Source organism: Cupressus sempervirens, chromosome 9 (genome assembly GCF_028749045.1).
Source record: "Cupressus sempervirens isolate cs-2001-9-10 chromosome 9, ASM2874904v1, whole genome shotgun sequence".
Classification (NCBI taxonomy): Eukaryota; Viridiplantae; Streptophyta; class Pinopsida; order Cupressales; family Cupressaceae; genus Cupressus; species Cupressus sempervirens.
In genome coordinates, this window is record NC_143126.1 from 782,337,053 (window position 1) to 782,354,303 (window position 17,251).

The 17,251-nt window shown below is 35.3% G+C and overlaps 1 protein-coding gene across 2 annotated transcripts in view; it reads left to right on the forward strand.

The window, feature by feature from the left end:
* The window catches only part of LOC149541053 (glutamate receptor 3.1-like), a 107,619-nt gene extending 90,626 nt beyond the window's left edge, over positions 1 to 16,993 (forward strand). For both annotated transcript variants that reach the window (XM_089802043.1, XM_089802042.1), the window contains 3 exons: positions 15,443 to 15,474; positions 15,670 to 16,079; positions 16,199 to 16,993. In XM_089802043.1, the coding sequence (XP_089658169.1) occupies positions 15,443 to 15,474; positions 15,670 to 16,079; positions 16,199 to 16,684 (928 nt within the window). In that variant the 3' untranslated portion in view covers positions 16,685 to 16,993. The remainder of the gene's footprint in view (positions 1 to 15,442; positions 15,475 to 15,669; positions 16,080 to 16,198) is intronic.
* Positions 16,994 to 17,251: the final 258 nt, after the last annotated feature.

Here is a 17,251-nt window from a genome sequence, read left to right on the forward strand (position 1 = left end):
TAATGGCTAATTATATCAACTAAAATGCTTATTCAACATAAAAGTAAATGTTTACTCCATCTAGAAATTAATGTCTCTATCTATTCTTCTAAAGTTAAAAGTAAAAGAAACATGCAGTTATAATAAAAGAATCCATTTATCTCATTATCCAAGCCTCAGCATTGGTGAGAGGAGAAGCATTGACATAGGCTTAACCTCCCAACCGCGGACCATTACTTATCCCCACACATCCTAACTTAATAGAACGACCCTCCCTACCTCAGGGTTGGGCTTGGGATGTTCATAAGCCCAGCCATTTGAGTAATCAGGTGGGTTGAGTGTCGCAACAATTATTCTCCAAAATAACTGAAGCGTTTGGACAAACAATAAAGATCACATGCTCGGCATATCTGCCTATTTCTACCCTGGCCAAGGATTTCAAAGTTGGGTTCGTAAACCCAATCTCCACCACTCGACAACATATTTCATATCTGGAACTTGCATGAGCTATTATAGTTCTTGTTTATTATTTATTTATTCTAATTCCATTCTTGTTTGTCCAGACTCTCTACACCTCCTCACCTTCTCAGGCTACCATGCTGGTGATTCCTAGGTGCTCGTGAGTTTTTATCCACTATATTTGCTTTACACCTCTTCATCTATAATGGCATTATTGCCGATGCATTCCTCAGTGTTGAATTTCATGATATTATTTTCATCTCTGTGTGATATAAATGGATGTAATAAATTCTGAGTTGAATTAATTGTTCATGCATGATTGATACACTATCATGATTAAGGAACATCAATGATAGAAATGAAAGATTCTATGTTCTAAATATATTTAATGTCCCCTTGATTCGGTTTGTAATAAATAGGCATCAGTATTTTGGATTCTATGCAAGAAAGCTACAGATGCAGCGGGATGAATGTGAAAGTGATGTGACAGAAGCATATTTTTCTTGTTGTAGTCCGTTAATGTATTTTGTTTGTGAGTATTCCCGCCTGTCACACGGGTGACTTGGGTTCGATCCCCGACAACGGCGCCAAATGTTTACTGCATAGGTTAACTAAGAAATGCACACAGATAATGAACACGAACAGCAGAACTCTTTAGATTATTCGCATATGCCAGAACATTACATTATGCTTGATAAGATAGGTTGAATGATAGAAGATGAGATACAATGATCCCAAACGGGATATAAATACTATCTATCGAACCTTCCCAAAAGGGTCCGTCGACCACAAACATTATGTCTACTACAAACTATTTACCTGTCGGCTATAGAATACAGAAACACTGACGACAATCACCCCGTCAGCTATAGAAACACCGACGACAATCACTCCGTCGGCTACAGAAACACCGACGACAATCACCTCGTCGGCTACAGAAACACTGACGACAATCCAGTCGGCTGACAAAAAGGACACACAACTGATGCAACAACATGAAAAGAAATGCAAACAAGGTTCGATAGTATCTGAGCTTGGTCTTTATGTTCTACATGAATCACGACAGACTTAGCATTATGAAAGAATATATAAAAGGGAAACATAGTTCGGCAGTATCTTACGTGACACCTTTGTTCTATTTTGGATTCTCTATGGTTGGGAGAATGGACTCCGCTCCTTGCTCAGAATACCACAAATATGGACCGTGAAGGTGATATGGAGAAAAACGGAAGAGCAGTGGTTTCAGTCGGAAATTACTCTTAGTCTCTCCACTATATGCAAATGTAGAGAACAGAGAGCCACCGATACTAGAGAAGGAAGAATAAAAAGATTGTGCTAAGACACGATCATGAGACTATAAAAAAAAGAAATTGCTTGGCTCTTCAGCTACCAACAGTTACAAGAAGCTGTTCGAATGCCTTTCAAATCAAATAAAGAGAAGGAAAGTAAAAATAAGAAGTTAAAGAGTTTTTATTATTATTTAATTATTATTATACATTCTTATGTAGGTTCATGTGTATGCATTGATGAAGTGGCATCGTTAGATTATAACTTATAATTTATTGGTGTCACCTTATTTTTATATACATATGTTCATATTTGAGAATGTATGATAATGATTAAATAATAAATTCATTAACAACTCTTCAAAGGTATGAATTATGTTTAATTTATATTATTTATTATATTGTTTCTTTAATAGCGCATGCTATTCCACAATGCAATATATTGTCAAATCCTAGTATCCTTGCCAGGGTAATTGTAGGTCAAACCTGTTGATTCTGATTACTGGATCATTTGACCATCCTTTTCTGATGATCCCATTTAGCAATGCTTCCCCTCTCTTTAGTCTTCTTCGTGCAATCACTAAAACAAACATTCTCGCCAAGACATTAATTCAAAATATATTAATTGTTAATTCAAAACCATTGCGATCATCTAGTGATCGTTAGAGATTTCATCAACATCTATAATAACGAACTCATTTCACATGATCATGAAAATAACTCATTATCAGTTGATACAACGCATATAATTGAACTAACTCACTTCACATGTTTAGGAAAGAAATAAATTTATACGTCTATAATTAACTAACTCACTTCACATGAAAATAATTCGTTAAACCAATGGCTATGATGAATTTAAAATTTAGGGCAAAATTTTGGGATGTAACATATAGTGTTGGGATCCTTTCCTTGAGCCAAAGACTATCTTGCCGCACAGAATGTCTTCTCCACGAGTACTCCAATAGGATATGTACAATCCTGTAGTTTTGGGATCATTCCCTTGAGTCAAAGATTGTCCTACTCCATAGAACATCTTTTCTCTGAGTACTCCAACAATAAATCCTTATTATCTTAATTAATGTGAAGTCCCAAATCCCCATAACCCATAAGTTTTAATGTCATCACTTTTTAACCAACTCACAGGTAGAGCCAGCTTGCGCAAGGCTTTAGTGTCTAACACATAGGATCCTCTGGAAGCCACTTCCAAGCACCAACACCTATGGTGAGCCACTCAACTAGGGTCTCTACCCTACTCACAAAAATAATCTAAAAGCACAAAGAGTTATAGGGCATAATAAACTAGGGTCCCATACCCCTCATCCAAAACCCTAACTCATACATCAAAGAATATTCATATGAAGCAACATTATAAAATCACAGTTTTGTAAGAAACTTGCTCTTCTAACAAGTCACAAAGTCCATAAGCCTCTGGTGACCAAAACAAATTCAATTTGAAATGCAAATCAATCATTCAAGAGCAAGAACTAGTTTTGGGCACATTTCTAGGGTCCCATACCCCTAGGTCAATCCAATAAACTCTAATTCATACATAAGCAACAAAAAAAGAAAAAAAACTTATGTCAAACACTTTATAAGAAAGAATATCACCTTTCTAAGAAGTAGAATGCCTTAGATGCAGATACAAAGGTCTCAAATTATAAAAAGACAGGCTGAATTGTTGTTTTCTAAAATCTGACCAAGTCTGAAATTTTTTTTAAACCTCAAAATCTAAAATCTTTATTTCAACTCCTATGAGGATGAAACCTATCTCAAAAGGTGCAGGATGTATAACATAAAATGTAACTCAAAGTATAAGAAACACTTATACGTCAATGTTTATTTTATGTTATACATTGGTGTTGACTGGAGGTCAAAATTTGCCTATTTGGCTAAGTTAACTCTATTGTTGTGCATTTGTTCATTACTCCTACACTTTTGTTTCATATTCTTGCACATTAATTCATTGTTGTTGTGCTTCCATGCAGTACACCCACACATCCATGCAATGTAGCCGCGCTTTTCTTCAATTTCTTAAAACTGTACATCTATTCATTATTGTTGCGCTTTTGTTTAACAGGGTTACATTTTTGTTTCCTATTTCTGCACTTTTATATTATTGTTGCGCATTTTTTTTAAGGTATTTGACAAGCTGTCAATGCACAAAACTTCGCATTTGTGCAGTATTCGTTCGCATTTGTTCTTGAGAACTCAAAAAAATATAAAGAATGATACGAGTTGAATTTCTAGATTTGTTTTTGATATAGGGCAGCTTTCCATATATACTCCTAGGCTGAATCACCAGGCTGGAAACTATACAGATATCCAATCTCAAGAAATTCAAGCCATAGCATGGCCAAATGCAAACGAGAAGACATCCACACTCTGAGAGAAATAAAAACACATAGATTCATACAGCCAGTTACAAACAATAAATTCATTTTATACATTTAGCATTAATAGATTTGTTTCCATTATTATTTTCCTAATATTGTCAAGATGCATAGAGAGAGAGATAGAAGAAGTGAGATTTTGGCCTACTTGTTTTCTTGAGAAGGTTGCAGGTGTAGCCAAGCTTCCTAATATCTACAGGTAGCACTCCTACATTTCCAAGATTCCCTAGTTCTCTCCTTCCTCTTAGATTCTCTGAAGTTTCCTTAGTGCAAATATCCACTAATGGCAATTTTGACTATAGTTTTTGCATAAATCTTTCCTATAGTTTTCCCACCAATTTATTTCCAATTTTTTTCTCCTCGAGAAAACCCCATATTAATAGGAGACTATATGTCGTTGCATCCGTTGCAATCGACACCCCCTAACTTTTGATTAAATAAATCAAACCTTTAATTAATAATTTTTATTTTGTTTTAATTTAACTAACTACTAGGTTATTTAGGTTGTTAAGAAGTCCTCGCTCAAAGGATTCTCATGGCACAATGGTTAAGTCTCCTCGATTTTCTCTAAGAGATCAAGGGTTCAATTCTTGTGATCTTTTACTATCTTTATAACTTGGTCTTACGAAGTCATGAGTTACATTCCTTTTTCCATTTTATGTTTCATGAAGAGTTAGGTAGGTGGATTGGTTGTGGGTGCCATTGAAAGGTAGGAGGCTCTATGTTAGAACCTCATAAACACTTTTAGTTCAAATTTCTCTTATTTATTTTATTTGTTTCCTCTGTTATTTCTTAAATAATTAGACCTTATGCAAACTTAACAAGCAAGAGCTAAAACCCCACACACACATTAATATATGTAAGCATATTTATTTGGGTATATATGTTTGCACCCATATATACTCAGATCATTATATCTAAGTACTCAAAACATAAATAAAAAGGTTACAATGAAGTCACAATGAAGATATCATTAAACCAAACAAATATTAAAAGAAAAACCCAAGTTCGCAGACATGGGTAATTAACTCCCTAATAGATCCTCTCAGTGTAGGGTGTCTATTGGAACCATGGTCTCATCTCCGAATCAACAAATAGTATAGAGGCTTTAGTACCTGGTCATGCACACACTTGCATCATTGACCAACCAACATGCATATCTACAAATAACATTGTAATCATATAGAATCATATCAACAATAATATTAGTGTTAGATGGGTTAGTAGGGTTAGAAATCTATAATCCATAAATGATAGCATATAAAATGGATCATAGAAAGTGTATCTCAAAACTCATCATGTAAAGTATCATCTAGCCTCCTACTACAATCCTAAAATATATGAAGCAAAATAAGTCTCGAATCATGTCGCTAGGGTGGCATTACACATGGAAGCTCAAGTTGCATCATTTATTAGTACAAAAAGGCCTACACAAGGTTTTGGAAGCCAAAGAAATCTGCAAATATAGTTTTGATTGTTAGAATCTGCTAAGAAAATAGATACAATCCAAAATCCAATTGAAAGTGTTAGATCAAAACTAGAAATAAATTAAGTAGAATAAAGTTGTTAGATAATCTTGATGTAAATGCTTAGAGGCATAACAACATCAAGTGAAATGTCTATTATGCTATCCTAGCATATACAATATATCTCCAATATGATGAAATACATAAGAGCTAGCCTATTTATAGGCAAGATCTAGTTGGAGGCTAGGACAAGGTTGAGACAAGTGTCCCAACTTGGAGGAAGTAGAGTCCTCATGAAATCGATCACCTATCATCTAGAAGGGTGGTGTCCAAATTGGGTTTAACCATATTTTAGGAGTAATTCGAGTTAAAATTTGATTCAACAATATCCTCCTAAAAATAATATCCAAAACAAATAATTCCTCCTAATAAACTTGTTCACCTCAGAAAACTTAATAGAAGAGTGAAATGGAAAAGAACCGTTTACTCTAACACTAATGAGGATTGGAAGATCTAGATACAAGAGTTCTTAGCATAATTCAGTTGTGTCTAGTAGATGTTCTTTTCAATTGTTGGAGAGGAAACAACAATAGGCTTATGGAGTAGAAGGAAAAGTCATTACATGAAAAAATCTTTAATGAATCAAACTTTCTTGGAAAAGTAATCAGACAGTTCGTAAATAAAGGGAGGTGACAAAATTATTGATGATTTAAATGTTTTGAAAATCTTATGTGCCAATTAACTAGTATGGGTGTAAAACTCAAAGATGAAGGCAATGCTGTGACATTATTGTATTCACCGCTTGGATCATGTTTTTAGAATCTGAAAAGATTAATAACCCAGAAAACTAGTGCAAAGAGTAAATATCTAAACTATGAATGCAAATGATACAAAATCAAAATAGCATCATAGAGTTAGTCTCCAAGAGAGTAATGCAAATGCTGGAAGCAAAATAGCATTAAGAGGATGCAAAAACAAGAGATACAAATACAAGCCAGGTAGCATGCTTATTTAGGCTAGGAAGAGGGAGGAGGTGGCAACACCAACCAATGAGGAGCAACCATCTATCGGACTAAAGATAGCAAAGTATCTTCCTAAGATAGCTAATGGATGCTCACATGTAGGAACGTGACACCTCACAACCATTCACCTAATAAGACATGCTTTATTAACCTAAGCGAGATTATTAAAAGTGTAGGAAAAACCTATCAAAATAGGAAAAATAAAAAACTACACTAACACCCCCCCATAAGCGAAGCTTAGGTGGATGTAGAAATGGGTCCCGGCAAGTCAAGCCTGATGAGGTAACCATGTACATAAAATTCCCCCAAAAGAGAGAGAAAAGAGACTCCCCAAAGAAAATTAGGACTCCAAGTGAGAGGAAGAGGCCCCCCCAAAAGATGAAGCATCCCGCACCTCCAGTAAAGCTTGCAAATTTTGTCCGGTTGATCCACTTACATCGAACAAGTTTTCTTCCCTTAGGAAAAGGGACAAGATCCCAAGTGTGGTTCCTCATCAAGGAACTATACTCTTCATGCATAGCTGTATCCCACTCAGAAATACCAGAAGCCTCATGAAAGGACTGTGGATTTGAGGCAATAGCAATGAAGATATGTAGAGCATCTTGGAATTGTAAACAAGTCTGCTTGGTGTCTGATGGATCCCCAACCCAATCACCTGCGAATTGGGAGGTCTGTCTAGCCCAAAGTGGACCAGAAGATGGAGAATCTAGAGGAGAATCATCAACCTGTGAATAATGACTAGGAGAGGAAGGAGGTGAGTCCTCTGAATCACTCTCTGCATCAAAAGTGGAGGTAGAAGACTGCTCAAGTGAATCTGACCCATTAGAAGATCTATCATGTATTCCAAGTGACTCCAATGTCAAAGTAGAAGGCAACCCTGTGACCATGCTCTGTTGGTTAAGCTGATGCAAGTAGTGGAAGTTAAGATGGCCAAACTGCTCATGCCATAATTTGCTCACATCATTAGAGTGAGTGAGTGAAACAGTCAAAAGAGGATCAGGAACAAAGTGAGAAAACATATAGAGTCGTGACTGATGATTTGCTCTCCCAACTGCAACTGTAGAATCATTGTGCAACTCACGTATCTCCGCTGAATCGGGAGTGAACTCAACCCGCTTGCCTAAACCTGTGTGAGTGATCTGGTGTACCGATAGGAGATTAGTTGATAATGAGGGTACATAAGGAACATCATGGAATGTGCCATGCCCCACATCAAAAGACCCTCTCCCACTCACCTCAACAAGAGTGTTATCACCCATCAAAATAGAAGGCATAGTACACGGCTTCAAGGATGCAAGTTCTTCCTTAGATGAAGCCATGTGGTGTGAAGTACCCGAATCAAGAACCCAAGTGGATGGTGAGGAAGCAACTGCAAAAAGAGCCTTGCCTTTTCCTTTCCCCTTGCTATTTTCTTTTTCTTTGTTAGACCCTTCATTAGAACTTTGTTTGATAGACTCAGGAACACTGATATTATTCTTCTCAAGAATGTATGTCAAGTGATCAAGTTGTTTCTGCAAACATTTATGTTCATCATGACCAGGTCTTTTACAATAGGCACATTTGATCTTTTCTTTCTTAGGCTTATCACACTTGGAAGATGGTGTATCAATAATTGCTTTTGAAGAAATCGATATCTGATCCTTCTTCTCCTCGCTATTCTTTTGTTTCTTGTCCTTACTATTGTTGTTACTACTTTGTCCTTGTTGTTCTTTTGTGCCTTGGTTGGCAGCCAAGGCATGTGACTTAGAGGACTTAAGAATGCCCATCTGGATTAGCTTGTCCTGTTCTCGAGTGAGATTGACAGCAAAATCATCTAAAGATGACATGGTGAATTGAGTACCAAGTGCACCCTTAGTAGCATAGAAGGTAGAGACAAACACAGAATATTCTGAACTTAGCTTAGAGAGAATACTAAGAATCAGTTGTTCATCTTTCTTTTCAATTCCACATTGTTTTAACTGCAGCCTTAGTGATTTCAGTTTGGTGAAGAAATCTTGGATTGTGTTGAAATTGCTTGGACTCAAACTTATTAATTCATTTTCCAACATATGACCCCTCATTGAATCTTGTGTGCCAAATAGTGTTTCTAGCTTTGTCCATACTTCATTTGGTGTATCCAAAGACTCAATGTGAAATAGCAAGTCAGGAGAAACAGACAAACACAATGTTCCAAATGCCTCATCACATTTGTTAAACCACTTAGGCTTATCTTCATCTTTAGCAGGTTCAGTTTCAAGTCCCATAGTTATCCTATTTAATCCAGCTTTCCTTAAGTGAATTATCATGTTTGATTTCCACTCAAAATAATTTATGGAGTTAGGATGGGCATATTTGTTTGATCCATGATGAAGAAATGCAAAGAAATGCTAAAAAGAAGAAAACCCAGCCACGACAATGCCCCCCCCTTTTTACTCAATCAAAGAACCCCCCCCAAAGAAATATGATTTGGCACTTTATTTTAGTGCATTTACAACTACCACTAGAAAGAGATACTTAGTGGTCTTGATTTCAATGCATTACAAACCCTCATGAAGAGCATATGCTAAAAGTGAAACTTGGGCACAATAATCAAGGAAAAAAATAGCACCACTGCGATCTACTCGAAAAATCATGCACTTTCAAAAAAAAATTGCCTCGATACGAGATCGTATGAGAAAGTTATGATCCTCTGAAGTTTCCAAAACGAGAACTGTGCACAGTCACGGCTGAGAATTTGCAATTTCTGAAGAATTCATGCATGAAAATCAAAAAATAACTCCACTAGTGGATAGAGCACAAAAAAATAGCCAAGTTCATAATAAGAATCATCAAAATTGGAGTCCGTATGAGCAAGAACGAGACATTTGAAAACTGCATTCAAATCTGTGGCTGCCAACGGAGAGGGGTATGGCTGTAGCTTTGCATGCTCGATTCTGAAAAATATACAGCTTGCATGCAAAATCTAAAAGATACCCAGATGGTTTTTCTTGCTAATGAACAGAAGATGTTGCTGTAGTGTAAATCAGACGCCTTTAACAGTAAAAAACGGCTCCAAAAATCAGAAAACGACCCTAGCAACCAAAATATGACATGCAAATGCTGGATCAGCTTCTTAAGTCCATCAATGGCATGTTGGAACCTGCAAAAATGATTGAAAACTCCAAATATGCAAGTTGGTTGTCAGATTTGAGATTGAAACCCCAGAGAAAAATTGTTTTTGTCAAAACTTTTTTGATTCTCAGGATCATCCAAAGATGCAAGAGAAGAGCATACTTCGTTTTTCAAAAAACTACAATAAATTTTATTTGCCCCCTCCGAATCTCTCAAATAAGGAAACTAAAATCTACTCTTGCACATAGAAAAGCTCTGATACCATGTTAGAATCTGAAAAGATTAATAACCCAGAAAACTAGTGCAAAGAGTAAATATCTAAACTATGAATGCAAATGATACAAAATCAAAATAGCATCATAGAGTTAGTCTCCAAGAGAGTAATGCAAATGCTGGAAGCAAAATAGCATTAAGAGGATGCAAAAACAAAAGATACAAATACAAGTCAGGTAGCATGCTTATATAGGCTAGGAAGAGGGAGGAGGTGGCAACACCAACCAATGAGGAGCAACCATCTATCGGACTAAAGATAGCAAAGTATCTTCCTAAGATAGCTAATGGATGCTCACATGTAAGAAGGTGACACCTCACAACCATTCACCTAATAAGACATGCTTTATTAACCTAAGCGAGATTATTAGAAGTGTAGGAAAAACCTATCAAAATAGGAAAAATAAAAAACTACACTAACACATGTACTACTTAGTTACTTCCATTCGCTTAGCATTACAAACACTCTAGAATTTGATTATGTTGTAGGAGCATTTTTTGTTATAAATCATATTTATATAGATCATTTAATAAATAGAAATTAGTTAATCAATAAATAATCATCAATTAATATATAAATATTTATTAATAAATAAATAAAGGAATAAACCATTAAGCAATATATTGGTGGAAGAAACTCCAAACAAAGATATGTGATGACCAGCATAAACCTAGAGGTGCTGACGGTTTGTGTAGGGATGTGAATGAAGGACACGACCCTCACATAGAACAAACATTAAACAATAGTCATCTTGATAAGGAAACCATGGCGGAAGGAAGACAGTAATTCATGTCAGAATCCCAACATGGTAAGATATAGTAAGCATTGACTTGATAGTGTAGTAAACAGCGACCAAGTAGGGTATGGTTGAAGCCCTCACCGAAATATATATGTATGCTTAAATAGATATATGGGGACAATCTACGCAACATTAAAGAACGACTATAGTTTGACTTTCCTGACAAATCATAACTAGTTATTGACAACAATTAGAACATACCAATAACAACAAATAAGTCATCGGGAGAGCATGGATTTAAAGTACAGCTTGGAATTATTAATGAACCAGCATAGAAGTAATATCAAGTGTGGATGCCGGCAGTAGTTGGTCCACAATTAAGTGAATGGATTGGGATGATTAGAGTAGAAGAGAAACAACACCTTACATTGTGTCTATTTTAAAGATATTAGAGGTAGTGGAAGGTGGCATTGTTGGGTGACAATAGAGTGATGCCAATTTCATTTTTCAGAGAATTAGTAATAGTCCTGTAAGATCTATAGTAGAAATCAATAATAATGCATAAGTATATAGTGTCGTAGAATACTGAGCCACATAGAAATGAAACTACTGTATTTTCCAATCGATCTTACCCCGGTGAAATAAGAACAAGGATTAGAGATTTGTACAGCCGGCAGAATTGGCAGGGAATAAGGCCAGTCTCAGACTGTCATATACATAAATTCCTATATCAGGAAAAGTGCTGAAAACTATTGTTAAATAATTGATGAATATACTTGAACATACAAGTAGATATTTATAATTAGATTTTGCAAAGATATTCAACTCTATTTTCTATTTGGATTAAGAAAGGGAAGGTTGTGATGTTTCCAAGGAGGGGCTTATGTAAATTCAAGCAATGGCTATCTGTCCCTAGATAGGGTAGGGATCAGCAATGGTGAGCGCCTTGTGGGCATAGTCCCAAGATAGACTTAGGGCTTGGATCTGTAAGGGAGCCCATTGCAATTGGTCTCTAGGCACCTTGGATAATGTCTACACCTTCCTTCATTGAGTCAAAACAGCAATAAGGCTAGATATGAGTGTTAACAAATACACAGATAACTTAATGTAATTAAATAAACAAATAGTTCTTTTAACTTCAAATGTCTTCTATCCCTTCGCTTGGGACATATATATCAAATCTGTGTTAATTTGGTATTACTTGAGACTAGACCTAATTAGGGGACATACAGAGATTTAAGATTAAATGTTTGATTGTATTCTAAGGACATTGATTGAGGTAAGACATATACCTAAACTCTGAAAAAAATAGTTTCCTTGAGAGTTTTGGGTTCTAGAGGTTATAAATTTATATGTTAAGGTTGAACAATAAATGTGTCCAAAGGCATTTTGTTGGTTATGAAGGCTTCAAATACTTTGGAATCTTTTCAAGCTAAAAAGGAGTAGTGGAATAAGTGAAGTGGCGGTAGTATTTGAGGAAGAATGAATCTATTCATTCATGGCATCAACAACTAGCCCATGTAAATGAGAAAGGGACAAAGGTACAGATAAATCGTTAGTTACTTCCAAATTTGAGTTTCTATAAGTATTATGTTTTTGAGAAGTGTAGATAGAAGTTTAAAACAGCTAGTCATACAAGCAAGGGTATTCTAGACTATATCCATTCATATGTTTAAGGATTGATCCCCCCCAGTTTCTTTTGGAGGATCATCATATCTTGTGACAAGAAAGGTCTGGGGTCTATATTCTTCCAAGGTAAAGATGTTTTGTTTGTATTTAACTAGTTTAAAGTTTTGGTTGAACAGAATATTAATAAGTGAATTAACTTCTTAAGAACAGATAATGGGAGCATGTTCACATTTTTGAAATATGAAAATTATTGCAAGGAAGTTGTGATGAAAGGCACAAAACCACGGTTCTCTAGCAAAATGATGTTGTTGAATACATGAACATGACCCTCATAGAGGAGAGAGGATAATTCTCAGTGATTAACGATATTATATTTCCACAACCATGAGTCTCAGTTATTTTGCTACCTCTGGATAAGATTGTGTGTAGTTTTATACATCAATGTTTCAGATCACACTCTGTAGTCCATAATCAAGATGATAAAAAGCATAGGGAGAAAGTAAAAATCATCATCAGGATGCTTAGTAATGCTAATTTATAACAAGAGTTGTGGGAAGAAGCAATCCCTATAGCTTAGCATCTAGTAAAACAGTTACCATCATTTGTTGTAAGATTTTGGAAGAGGTATGGATAGGTCATTTCCTGATTACTCAGATCTACTTCTTTCTGGTTGTGATGCATAGACTTTTATTTTTAAAGCTCAGCATTCTATGTTTGACTTCAAAGCAAAGAAGTATATATTTTTTGGTTATGGTGATGGAGTGGACTGATATAGATTGTGAGATCTTACAGCCGACAAAACAATCACTAAAAGAGATGTAGCATTTGAGTAATCTCCTATCATAAAATCAGACATATTAGAAGTTGAAATGAATTTAAAAAGTACCAGAATATCAATAAATTCAGTTGGGAACTCGTACATCTATAGAAAATAAGGAAAATGAAGAAGACAAGGTGCAGAAAATATTTATGAAAATGTGGAAAAAATGCTACAACCAACTCTAAGGAGACCTACATGGGTCAGAAATCCTCCTGAGATATATGAAGATCATATTTCTATTGCTATTATTTCTAATGATATGGAAATTAGTTGCTATCAAGAAGCGATGAATGGTATTTGATGTGCTAAATGTAAAATATCAATTGAAGAATAAATGGATGCCTTGGAAAGAATGAAATTGGGCCTCGTAGAATTCCCAAAGGGCAAGAAAGTCATTGGTTGCAAATGGGTCTACAAACTGAAGAAGGGTGTTGATGATAAAGTTGAAAGGGATAAAGAGAGATTGATATCAAAAGGATATTCTCAAATGCAAAATATTAATATTCATGAAACTTTTTCACTTGTTGTTAAGCTTTTTGTATTTAGCAGTATTTTTACTAGTTGCTTTACTTGATCTTCAGCTAGAATGACTAGATGTAAAAGCATATTTTTATATGGAGATCTAAATGAGAGGATATATATAGAACATCCAAAAGGGTTTCTTCAAGACAACAAAAGAAGATATGTTTGCAAACTAACGAAGTCATCATATGAGCTACTATAGTCACCTAGGCAATGGGACAAGAAGTTTGACTCATTCATGGTGAAGCAAAACTTTAAAAGGAGTGAATATGACCATTGTGTTTAGTTTTACTACAAAAGTTTGAAAACAGTTTATTCATTATCTTAGTGTTACACGTTGACAATATGCTTGTAAGAATTAAAAGCAATGTTGGTATTAGCAAGTTAAAGTTCCACTTGACAAGGATGTTTGATATGAAGGCTTTAGGAGCAATAAAACAAATTCTGGGAATAGAAATACACAGAGACAAGAAATATAGTAACCTTTTCTTATCATAACAAAAGTAAGTGGAGAAGATTGTCCTAAGATTTTGAATGAAGAATGTGAAATAAGTAAATATGCCTTAGGCTTCCCATTTTAAGATTTCTTCAAGTTTATGCTCTAGTAATAAAGAAGAAAAGAGTTATATCATTTCTGTCTCTTGTACCATATGCTATTGGAGTAGGAAGTTTGATGCACTGATGGTATGTACGAGACTAAATATTTTACATGTAGTTGGTATTGTCAATAAAAACATACAAAATCCGAATAAAGAGCATTGGGCAAAAGTGAAATAGCTGCTTCATTATCTTATAGGCATGAGTGACTGTAAGTTTTAAATGGTTGCAATGATTTAGTTTTTGGTTGTGTTGATCTGGACAAAAGATCTACTTTATGTCTTCACTCTTGTTGGAGAACCTATTTGGTGGATGTCAAGCCTTCATGGAAGTCAAAACTACAAGGAACAGTTGATGGATAATATATAAAAGATAGTATCTTTGCATGAAGACTGTCTCACATGCATGCAAAGATGCAACTCGGTCGAGGGTATATTGGGTGAGTTTGAAGAAATGCAGCGCAATGTAAATTTATTCTATGATAGTCAAAGTACTATCCATTTAGCTAAAATTCTGTTCATCACAGCATGGCCAAGCATACTGCAGATAAAAAAAAGTTATTGATAGAAGTGCAGTAGTTCTTGAGAAAGTTCATATGCCAAAAATTATGCAGGCATGTTTACAAAACCAATACTACTCTGGAGTTTGGCTTCTCTTGGCTTGCAGAAAAGGTGATGAATGGGCATGGGTTGGTATCAAATAAATTATTGCTTAGGCAGAGAGTGTTGGACTGTGACAACAACATAACCAAAAAAATTGTATCTGAAAAACTACATTTTCTTAAGAGATAATCTATAATTTCCTTTGGAAAAAAAATTAGGTTTTTTAAAAGTTGAAATTATCGTTATCCTGAAGATATTATAGATATGTGTGTAACCTTGAAAGGACAATCAACTTGTAATAGCAGCAGCTATGCGAAAATTGTAAATTTTCCTCTGAACAATAAAACTGCTGATACTTTGTTCCTGAATGTTTCCTCTGTCAAGGTTTTAGCATAAATTCGTGTCTTGTTGAATGCTATTCCGTTATTCTATTTTATCTTTTCTGTTATTTCTTCAAAATTATTTTGTACTGCATCATTAGGTAATAATACGAGCTCATGGTTTTTCAGCCATATTCTCAGGATAAATGATGAAACATCTGATGCTTTGCTTAATGTTTTTCTGCAGGTTCAGCTTCTCAACAATGTTTTTCGCTCACAGTGAGTAATCCAAATATTTCCGTTTGGCTCTGTTTCTCGAACCCCTTCTTATGAGTTGTCAAATTATCCAGTAGTGTAAGCAAAACTATAGAGAATGTTGTTTAGAGGTTTGATAAATTTTCCTAGTCGTATGGTCTTATGAGGCGCCGCATGTTAATGCTGGCAATATCTGACAATTATTTTGGGTTAATGCAGGAGAAAATGTTATGACCAACCTGGGGCGAGCGGTGCTTTTGATATGGTTGTTTGTTGTTTTGATCATTAATTCCAGTTATACTGCAAGCCTGACCTCAATTCTTACGGTACAACAGCTTTCACCGACAATAAATGGGATTGATAGTTTAATCCAAAGCAATGAACCAGTTGGGTATCAAGAAGGGACGTATATAAGAAGATATTTATCGGAGGAGTTAAATATAAATGAATCCAGACTTGTTCCTCTTAATTCTCCAGAAAGTTATGCGAGAGCATTGACACTAGGACCAAGCAAACCTGGAGGGGTAGCAGCAATTGTGGATTCATCGCCAATTATCCAGCTCTTTCTCTCTAAGCAATGCGGTTTCACAACTGTTGGCCCAGCATTTACCAAATCAGGATGGGGATTTGTAAGTAAAACAATTGATTATGTCGATTGCTTCTAAACATTCCTTTTGCATACATGATATTTGGCTGATAAAAGTCGCCGAACATCAAACTCTCTTCATTTTCTGTTGCATGTTAACAGGTTTTCCAAAAGGACTCACAGCTAGCAATTGATATGTCAACGGCGATCCTGACCCTTTCAGAAAGTGGCGAGCTTCAGAGAATTCATGACAAATGGTTAAGTAGATCTCGTTGTGATACACAAGCCACGGAGGTTGAATCAACTCAACTTCAATTGAAAAGTTTTTGGGGTCTTTTCTTGATCAGTGGAGTGGCATCATTTGTAGCTCTCATTGTCTTTTTGGTTCGCATGATCTTTCAATTTGTTCGGAATTATAATAACTCGCAAGATCGTTCTACATCATCCTGCTCATCGAGAATTTTACACGCACTGAAAGCATTTGCTGATTTTATAGATAGAAAAGAGAAAGACAGTAGTGCTAGCGAAGAAGATAAAAAGAACGACTGCTCAAGAAGTGTTACCCCAAGAAATCAACAACAAACTTGGCTCGAATCTGAATACTGCTCTACAAATCAATCGACTTCAACTGGCGAAAATGTAATGTAGGATTCACATAGTCTAAAAATAGCTAAGTTATATTATTAGTTTATGTGCCGGAGGCACAAGAGAGACATTGACTAGGAAAAGCCTCTTGCTGCGTATTTATTTTCTCAAGATGATCCTGGATAAAGGGTTATAAAACTGCTCAGGTGGCATCAATTGGACTCAGTTTCGAGTGTGTTTGATTGCTGGCATTAGCAAATGCTGTATTTATTTTATATTTAGAATTTGGGAGATGTATTTGTTAATTCAATATTGGGCTTTGTTGAGCAGAAAACATAAAAATAAAAATTTAATTTAATTCTAATTTCAATATTACTTCTTGAGATGGAATTAACAAATCTTCATTTTGAACAAAAATGGGAATTCTAAACTCATATTCCAATTCCAGGTCAATACATTCAAATTGATGATTAAATTTTTTTAGATTTTTTTCTTATCAATTTTGGTTCAATTTCAACAAAGCAAGCCCTTAGTTCCCTAGCCATGTAAAGAATATTTCATTTAGATTGATGTGGTTAATTTTTTTTAAATTTTATTTTTCTTAAAGTTGTGGTTTAATGGGGGAGAGGT